Raw genomic sequence first — 10057 nt, 5'->3', positions numbered from 1 at the left:
GAATTCCTTGCTACATTGGTGTTACGCAGGAAACCCGCGTTAAAATTATGCTTTGTTGATTTCGTCTAATCTTCGGAAGCTGATGCGATTACAGGTTTTCATCTGGCTGAGGGTTTATTTTTTTCCAACCAAAATTTCGTATTTCCATATTGAAGGATTGATTCATAAATAACAGCGTGGTCACGAATAGGCAAAGCTGTTTTTGTGGAACAAACATCGGGAAACCAACATTGCAATGAAGTCAATAGACCAAATGCAGTAAAAATGAAAATATGAAGCTAAATTCGTTTTAGGGGCAAATTATTATGCATTTTAACTTATTGCAACAACATATTTCAACCCTACTCTGACAGTGCTTCTTCACTAGTTACATCACTACTGCCACTATGATGATAAACATAGTAACAAGTCACTGGATGGCAATGTCACATCTTGGTTCTCACGTGACATATCAGTGCTTGATCGGAAGTGACGTGCTTGAGCAGCTGACAAAGATCATTATTTCAAAGCTTTGATCAGTAATATAGTTTAAAATGCTCTGGAAGAATTGGAATGTTACTAAAAAGTCTCAAAAGAACCAGCAGTTGCAAAAGTTTTTAACTTTTCTTTCTCAATGTAGGAATAAGAGTTTGCATAGTAATCACTGACTGCTACAATAAAAGGATGAACTTTATTGTTAACTTAATAATTTATTACACTTTGAAATGCTGCGCAAGCACTCCGCAAAATAGAGGAAAAAACAAAGCGCATTGTACGTTACCACAACGCTTATATAATATCAAGCGTCATAACTGACAAAAACGGTAACTCAAATAATATTATCACAAGAGATCAAATCTCTCCACATAAAATATAACGGCCAAGGTCAAGGCACACAAAAATGGAACTCCGTAAATGATAAAAAAGCATTGGCCTTTGAAGACTTGTGTGGTCCTTCACGCTGTCTTGGTTTCTGGAGATAGAGGAATGCCAATTCGCTCAGGAAAGAATAATACATAGAGTAGAAAATACACATAAAAAGATCGGTTGGCTAGAATAACATTGCACGTTGGTAAAGTTTCCGTTTATGGAAAATACTGTGTACAGGCATGCAAAAATGCGACAAACGCCATGCATTTACAAAAAAAATGCAGCAAAAACCTTATAACGGGTTGCACGGCATAGTGTCCATGACGATAAATTGTAAAGCGGCGTCAGTATCAAACTTTACAAAACATGGAGACAAAAGTTGAAGGCGGCGGGCGAGGCTTAGCAGTTGCGATATCCACCTCATCTGTGTGTAAGGGACGAGTAGATCGATTGACAAACTGTTGAACAAAAGTGGACTTGGGTTTAGAATTTTCCTCTGTGTGCTGAGACAGTTTTTTGAAATCGCTAGATGGCGTTTGCTTGGCAATTGAGCTGGTCAACGGTGTTGAAGCTGACACAATGTTGTTGTTTGCGGCGTCTTCGGATTGCATTTTGCTTATAAACGGCGGTGAAGTCGTTAAAAGTTTACGGACTGGCGAAGTTGGGGAGACAGGCTGTCTCTGTAATTGATAACTTGAAGGTCTTTCTACAGATTTCGACTTCGCTGATCGAAGCGGTGCACTGGTCTGGATTTCATTGGTCTTCGTTGCGCTTGGTCGTCCGGCATCGGTTTTGACGACGTTCAACTGAACAATATCTTTTGTTGATGACGCGGCTCCGTACAAAGCCATCCTGAAAAAAGAAAATGATTGGTGTTAATCAAACTTGCACCGTGCAGTCATTTTAGTTGTAATAGACCTTCACAAACACTGATGTTCATCACCCGTGTAAACGTAATTTCCTCCCAAAACAACTTCATTGTTGCACAAATAAACTTACTTTTTGTCATTAAGATGCTTCTTAGCGCCGACCGACTGGCTACGGCGTTGCGGTTTCGTTGCAAGCGGTGCCGCGTCGCCAGACGACATTTTATCAAATTGATGAGCCAGTTTCATGACGTTACTTCCGGTTACTGGTCCGTCGCGTTTTCCATTTCTGCTGCGTTCACGCCCTTCTCTGGCGGTTGCTGAGTCGGATCGTGAAACAGCTGTTTTATCAGCGGGCTTTTGGGACGCTGTTGTCCGCAAGGGACACACATGCAATCCTAGATTCTCAGGACTAAGAGGAGGGCTGCTTATTTTACTCCTACATGGTAGAATGTTTCCATGAGAAATCGGCTTATCGAATGGAATGCGGGTGGTGCAGTCAATGGTGAGCCTAGAATGTGGCAATTTAATGCCATTTCTTTTACTGTGAAATTCTTCGTGTAGTGAATCACTGGACGATTCAAAGCTATTCGTCCTCTTTCCTACCGCACTTGTTTGTATTGATTTTGATTCGAAGTCGTTCCATACGTAGTCTACCTGTTCCGACATCTTATCCGTTTTAGCTTCGCCTTTTGAAGATATCCTGCCGATTTCTTTGATTAAAAGCTTGTTTTCGGATGGGGCTTCGGGTTTTGATTGGTCCTCAACAGCTTGACACGCCCCAGTGCGTTCGTGCGACTCAAGTGACGTCGTTTCAATCACAAGGTTTTTGCACCTTCTTGTATTTGTACCGTTATCTTCCGAATATGATCTCCACAAGATGACCGGGTTCTGTATCAACCTCTTAAACTTGGGCGTGATCGGGCTGGCGGGCTTAAACGCGTCGTCATCGCTGCTGCTGCAGTTACCGTTGCTACCGCTGGTGCTCGTAAAGTTCAAGGGCAGGCTGCTGGTGGTGAAAGTGGACAAGCGACCGTGGTCAGTCATTTCCAGGTCCAGGCTACGGTGAGTTGCTTTCCTACTCCCTCCTTTGATGCCGACGCTAGGGTTCATGTTTTCGTCATATGGATCCCTTGCGCTGGCAATGCGCTCCGGGCGCCGCAACTTCACGTTCCCATATTTTCGCTCGATGTTACTTTCGGAGATAGCCGGTTGCGAGAAACGATTGGAATGGACGAAATCATTCGGGTGGATCGGTATTCGACCCAATTCCACCTGGGAGAAAAGGTTTCCGTGCGAGATCCTTTTCTGGGTAGGACTTCTTAACGATTCCTTCTCCACCTGGGATGTGATGGTTTCCCGATGTTGCTCAATCAGTTCTTTTACAAATCCGGTGTGGATCGACCTCCCGTCACTTCCTAACTGCAGCTGGGAGTGGCGCCGATCTCGTAGCTCTTTGAGTCGTTCGAAATATTTCCTCCTGTCGGATGCGGTCGCCTGAGTGGACAATGATCTCTTGATCTTTGGCGCAACGTGACGATTAACATCCGGATCTTCTACTTTGGGTGAGAGCGGAGGTGAGAACACGTCCCTCGCGGTTGGAGATAGCGGAGGTGACTTTGAGGCTTGTTGCGGTGTGTGATTGGGTACAGTGTTGGGTTCTTGAACTTTCTCTTCTGTTTTCTGTGGGCTAATCACCTCGTTATCTTCCTTTTGTTTTTGAAGAGATTGTTTTCCAGTCTCTGCTTCCTCCATGTTCGATTCTCCTGTCTTTCTGTTTGAAGAATCTGATTTTACTTGGAGCCTCAGTTCGCCAGAAGCCATTCTGCTGAGCCGTTTCTGAATCTTCATCGCTGTTTCAGGAGGAAGGTTGCTGAATGCAGCATCTTCATCCGATTCGTCGGAGGTGGAGTAGGTCCGCAGTGTTTTTCGATAAGTCGGCATTGAAATGGTGATGGGGACGTTTTCAGCGGATGCACCTTCATTTTGGGTGGAGTTCTCACGTTTGAAACGTTCGAAGACTGCCTCCACAATCTGGATGTCCCAACTGACGCTCTCCCGGTTGTTATCAACGCTGAAAGTGAGAAGCTCGTCCGCAGTCTCAAAATCCAGATCCTGCACGCTTTTCTTCTCCTCATTTTCGTCACCGGAGGGCAGTCGAATACTGAGTCGTCTTTCGACGTCGGTGATTGGTTGACTTGTCCGTCTCTTGTGACGTCTGAAACAAGAGTTGTTCACAGATTACGACGTGACAATATTATGTTGTAGAACGCACAACAACGTCATCTCCAACATAGGTCACTATGAATAATACACACGAGTCGTCTGCTAAGTCCCGTAGGCATTTATTTCGGTTGTTAACCGATATTCGAGCTAACAGCTGGTGCTAAGTCAAGAAGTTATACACGTTAATATTGAGTGTATGTTTATTTGACTATTGTTTTCCCTCTAATTTGCGACGTAATCTAACCTACGTCGTGCGTCATTTTCCTACTCTTAGCCAATAGTAATCAGGAAGTCAAATAGAAACACGAAGAAAAAAGTAACATAATTTCGATATCGGAAATCTTATTGTAATGGCCACGGTTTAAATGTTGCGGTAAGCGTAAGTTTAGAGGTATCGTCCTTAATATATTTCTCAAAATTCAGAACAATTGAATTAACTAAAGCGTCAAGTTGACTTTTATAACAAAAATAGTTTAAAACGCTGTACCTGTAAATAACCGATTGCTTGTATTTCGGTTCTTTTTTCTGGCTGTCATTCAACTTCTGGTCTTTGGCTTTGGGCGCCGCAGGTTCTAGCTTGGCCTTGACGCCACCAGTTTCGGCGGCCACATTATGAAGCGTACGCTCCGGCACGTGCTCTTGCTTTATCGGGGCGGAAGGAATAATTCGGGGGAAAGAAAATCGAGTTTTGCCCGGGTTTGTTGTTGGTGTATTCGGCACCGAGTCAGAACTGATGTCATCACTCACTTCTACGTCATGCTTACGTCGCAAAGCTGCAAACAAATAATTTTGAGCCTTGATAAGAATATCATTGCGTGGTAAGACGGTAAAAACTCTGTTAAAAACCACGGCGATTAAGCCAGTCAGTATAATGGCAACATTTGAACTAAAGACATGCTGATGTACTTGAATGCAAGCGTGTAGTCACGGAACAAGAGCAAGTTAAACGAGCAAGAATAACTGAGTGACTCTTATAAATACCTTTCATTTGCAAGGGTTTTCTATTGGTCGAATCGGATCGCCGTCGGGGCTTTCCATTCAGTCCAAGCGTGGAGGAGGACATGGTGCCTCCGAAACGCGAGAAGGTTCTCCGCTTTCCGTCGTCTAACGAGATGTTGCTGAAACGGCTGTTCTTCTTCGTATCGTTCACATCGGTTGAATCTGACGCGCATAGACAACAAAAAATCAATCAGAATTACAAGGCGGGTTGAGGCAAAGGTCAGGCGCTGATTACAAAACAACAACAGCAGCAGTTTAGCTGTTAACACCGAGTTAACCAGGCTTTTTATGGTGAATGATTAACGATAAACATTACATTGAAAATGTCAAACTCCTGAATTTATTTTAACCTATCTTTGACGAAACGTTGTGGGGGGGTTCTGTTCCAAGTATAGGACCTACCAATCTGCATGTTCATGATGGATTCCTGAGCGCACAGCGGTATTGCGGCGTGGTGATTTTTGATGATAAGCCTCTTTATGTGGTAAGTCCACAGTTTCTTCTCCTCCACACACGAAGCGGTAAGAATGTACTGGCTCTTGTGCGCCCTCGAGTGGTTGTGATTCGGGTGCATCACGTGATTATCGAAGGGAGTGATGAGGAAACTGACAGGGCTCTCCTTGATGCTTTCGAGAAGAATTAAGTCCGAGCACTGTGGAATGATAAATATTTACCGGTGATAAGCTAAGACTTGGTCGAGCATCTTACTCAACAAAATTCAGCTTAATTAAACGCATAAAGGTGAATAACCGTACTATTAGAGTAATAAACGCAGCTGTTAACAGATATTTTTCAGCTAAATTCAACAAGAAAAACATAAGTTACTTTAATTAGTCACAAGTAGCTGTAATCTGAAGTATTAACCTCAAATCAAGAATCAAGTGTTTTGATAAACATGTTGTGTTTGTCTAAATGTCCCGCCGATATCGGGATCATGCTACTTTTAGTCGATGATCATACCGTTACTTGATAACTCATCTCGATTTTTTTATCTTGCGCCATCTTATAAACTGCGGTTGTCTCAACCCGCACTTTCTCAGCAACCGCTAAAACATGGGTTCATTGCAAACCCTTAGAAATAAATTACGATATCGGGCGACTAAAGTGATTAAATGCCGGGATAACATGCTATTATCGCGGCCAAAAATTAGAGCTCACGCATGTACTTAGATACCGAGCATGAACTTTGTTTAGGGTTAAGACGCGTTCGTAATAGGCTTTTATACGTACATAAAGGCACATAGGTGCACCCTATAAGTGTTTGGTGACGGTAGCTAAGGGGCTATAGAGCCCAACTGATGCCTTAATCTGCTGTCAATAGTCTCATGCCGTTGTGACTCATCACAACTGGAGCGTAATTCGTACCCAGAGTTATAGGATTCGCTAAAAGTAGGCCTACATTAGCCTACATAAGGCGTGTTGCATATTGACTTTTTGCCACCAGTTGTAAAATTTTCCAGTTAGAATCGGCGCGAGGTATTTTTTAATTAGTGCCCAGCGGTTCCCGGTTGCCGGATAAAGTAAACGCATCGAAAGAGCGCGAAAACCATTTTAAAGACAAAATTTTCTGCATTTTAGTAACTTAACGCACCATGATGTTTGTCTTGCAAACCAGGATATCTTCTTCTCGCTTTTTAGTGATCAGTATCATCTTGTCAAAGAGAAAAACGTCACGTTCGTTTTTCGCTCCTTGAAGTCTCAGCTCTCCCTCCAAGACCAACTCGCCGTAGGAGGTTAAATCATTGCCCTGTAAAGTACAAGCTTGATGAAATAACAGCTTATGTCAATCGACGCACTTGGCTTCAAAATTCAATCAGACAAATAGTGCATACAGTGACGTGTTTAACTATCCGGACCGCTGTTTCTTATGGCGTCAACCTACCCCGTTGACGATATCATGTTTTCTAATAATAAACGTAGTGTTATTGATACCGGGGTTGTATAATAGGAAGTGTGCGCACAAAGACTATACTTGAAATAAATATATTTCAAATACGTACCTGCCAATTTGTAAGACGGCTTTGTATTTCCTGAAAAGAAAAAGAATAGGGTTAAATGAGTGTGAATCATCGTAGCGATAGATACTTTACTCCGGCCCTATTCATTTAAACCACAGTGACGTTCAGAGACAATTATTTTCCGCATAAACACAAGTTATCGGGAGTTTATCAAAATTCCAAGCTATTTACTCGCAAATTTTATTACCGCAATTCGCTATTAACTTTTTACCGTTAAACTGAGCAAGAAAATTGCCAAACAGGATGTGCATACCCTCTAACTACCAGCAGCGCTGTCAGAATCGAAAAAAAAACTGCAAAGTGCAGTGACATTTTTCAGTGAGGAATGACGCATCGGCAAAATACTCGAAGGTCACTTAGTGGAGGGAAAAACGCATCACGTTTTAGACATCGATCAATCTTAAACTCATCCATTTAAGCAATAAAATGTCAACACTTAATCTGAAAACGTGTCAGACTAATTCCCTTATAGCTTACTATGACATAAACACACTCTTACCTGGATATGAACTGCGTCTTCATGCTTACGTTTCATTTCATTAATGTGATGCGCTATACCCGTCATAGTGGAAAGGGCTTGCTCTATCACGTTGAAGTTTTCGATGTCCGCCTTGCAGTGTTTCACAAGCTCCTAAGTAAATACATAAATTACGACTTTGAAATTCAGTAATAAGATTACCACATAAATTAATACAGCGCTAACGCCAGAACACAATAACCGGCTATAGCCTATATGCTCTTTGTGAAAGGACGCATTGTCGTGGGAAAGCATAATAACGATCGTAAATCATTTTTTATGAGTTTAACTTCATCCTTGACGTCATGCGCTGATGTTGAGATAGATTTGAGAAACATTTTACCTGCAAAATTAAGTGATATTTCAAGATTCTCTGGACAGGTTTCAATAAATAAGAACCAAGAGGAAGATTGTGTCCAAGAGAGGCTTGCTGATTCTGCAGTGGAAATATATTGAGTAACTTGCAGTCTGGGCAATGAATCAATATGTACTGGCCTTACAGTAGCAAGGCCGTAGACGATACCTTAAAAAATTCAGCCAGTACTGGATTCTTCATAGATCTCGTTAACACTGCCACGGAAATCGGGTAATTCGTACAATATTGCGAGTACACATCGAACGATATATCCTGTGAAAAGGGAACGCCAGTCAGGTTAACTGGGACGATAACAGCTTTGAAAATCCGTAGGTTGCGTTATGCAAGCAATACCATGTTGTAAGAGTAATAGCGTCTCGCGATGGCAGGAAATAAATTACTTTTCTTATCGTTGCAAAAATGCGGTTAGTTCGCCGATTATGCGGGGATAAAAGGGGTTTGTAGCCTACCTTGGAGACGAAGAGACCAGCAATCTGTACAGGATCACTGTCGCAATTCTCAAGGAACGATAAAAACTTCCTAAAATAGAGCAATTTAGCAAAAGATATGAAATTCCAACCGTATACTTAAATAGCCACTAACAATAACGATATACATGTCTGAAGAGTGACTAACAAGTGTTCGGTTTCCAACAGCAGACAATTCAAATTAAACGTTTATGATATCAAGTTCAACTTTGAAATCTTATAACTCGATAAATCCTTATCACCTGTTAAATGCGAAAACATCCTTAATATTTCCGAAAAGGTTTTGGGCATCAGTAGCGGATATCGGCAAATCGGGAGCGTTTTTGATCGCCAGCAGGTAACCCTTAGTTTAACAGAAACGTATAAGCCCAAATAATATTTAAAAAGGTTTCTAATGGAACTTTGTCTTAGTCAGCAGAACAAAAAGAGTTGCATGCAATTTACTTAGGAAGGCAAATGTCTGCAAGTACTCACTGCAAGTATATCTTCGAGGGCGCGAACATACATCCTTTCCGTCTCCAGAAGTTCAAGAATGACTCGATCGACATGGGTCAGTTGAGGGTCAGCAACCATGGCCATAGTGGCGACCGGGGAAAGATGATCTATTTCGCTCAATTTCTTATTAATGTCACGCACAGAGACCTCGGCGTGAATCTTGCCATTTCCAATGGAATTCTGTCGTGGTAAGACAAGCGTCACGTTTTCGGGCGCTTGCGTCGGCGAGTTTGAATTGTTATTGTTTGCAGGAGGAGCGTATTGTGGATCGTCAACAAACTCCACTTCCAATTCTTCTTCCTCCCGAACAGATTCAATCAGTTTGTTTAGGACAGTTCTCTTGCCAGCGTTCTCCATTTCGCTCAGTTCCGACGGAAATTCAAATTGCGTTCCAAAACAGTGCGAAGTGTACTGGTGCTGGATATCACCAGCGCTAGAGCTAGAACTAAAGTAATCACTGCTTCTTGATGTCCTTGATGACGTCACGGAACTTAAACTTGTCGGTCGACCGCTACTGAAGGATGCAGAGCTCATTGGCCGTCCGCTATCCTGAGACGCGACCTCACATAGCAGAATGTCATCATTAATCGCAACTTCGGGAATTATGGGAGGGGCAGTTAACTTTTCCGACGTATTCGAATGCGTTGTGTTAAAGCGTTGAAGTATATCACGTTTAGGTTCTTCGTTTGTTGAATTTTCTTGTGATGAAAACAGGTGCATATCAGAGTTTCTTGGTCCTGGGTGGCTGATGGAATGGTTAGTCTTTAAAGATGTCTTCTTTTCCTGTATTTTTAGTTTCGAATCACTTTGTATTCTACGCCGCATAGTTGAGCTGTTAAAACCAGGGCGGTAGAGTTGCCGTTCAGTGATTCATGTTAGCTAGGCCTAATTTCTGTCTAAAACAAAACAACAAAACTTTAGTTATTCAATCACCTTCCACGTGAACGCAATAAAGTTATACTGTAATAACAAGCCTTTCAAAACTAACAAGTGGGCCTATCAACCAGGTTTGAATACTACCAAATGAAACAGAACGTAGCTTACAGTAGCTCCTTTGCAAAAGACGGCATCGTGTTTGAATCGGTACAAATGGGTAATGTAACTGTAACTGTTCTTAAACAAACATTTTTTTTTCCCAACACCACCGTAGAAAACATTACACATTGACATGACTGGAAATAATAGGTGTTTATTTCGGAGATCAGACATTTCTTTGTTTACTCTGTAACGCGAGATGTCTATGA

The 10057-nt window shown here is 42.1% G+C and overlaps 1 protein-coding gene across 1 annotated transcript; it reads right to left on the bottom strand.

Moving 5' to 3' along the window:
* Window positions 1-651: 651 nt before the first annotated feature.
* LOC143463042 (uncharacterized) lies at window positions 652-9704 on the bottom strand. The gene is made up of 13 exons (XM_076961401.1): window positions 8793-9704; window positions 8561-8661; window positions 8301-8370; window positions 7999-8103; window positions 7819-7911; window positions 7458-7589; window positions 6941-6970; window positions 6532-6687; window positions 5343-5592; window positions 4923-5102; window positions 4429-4714; window positions 1849-3933; window positions 652-1701 (listed from the first exon to the last, which is right to left on the bottom strand). The coding sequence occupies exons 1-13, from the start codon at window positions 9636-9638 to the stop codon at window positions 1200-1202; spliced, it is 4836 nt and encodes a 1611-aa protein (XP_076817516.1). The 5' UTR covers window positions 9639-9704; the 3' UTR covers window positions 652-1199.
* Window positions 9705-10057: the final 353 nt, after the last annotated feature.

This window comes from Clavelina lepadiformis, chromosome 6 (genome assembly GCF_947623445.1).
Source record: "Clavelina lepadiformis chromosome 6, kaClaLepa1.1, whole genome shotgun sequence".
Classification (NCBI taxonomy): domain Eukaryota; kingdom Metazoa; phylum Chordata; class Ascidiacea; order Aplousobranchia; family Clavelinidae; genus Clavelina; species Clavelina lepadiformis.
This window is presented reverse-complemented; position numbering and strand designations above follow the sequence as displayed.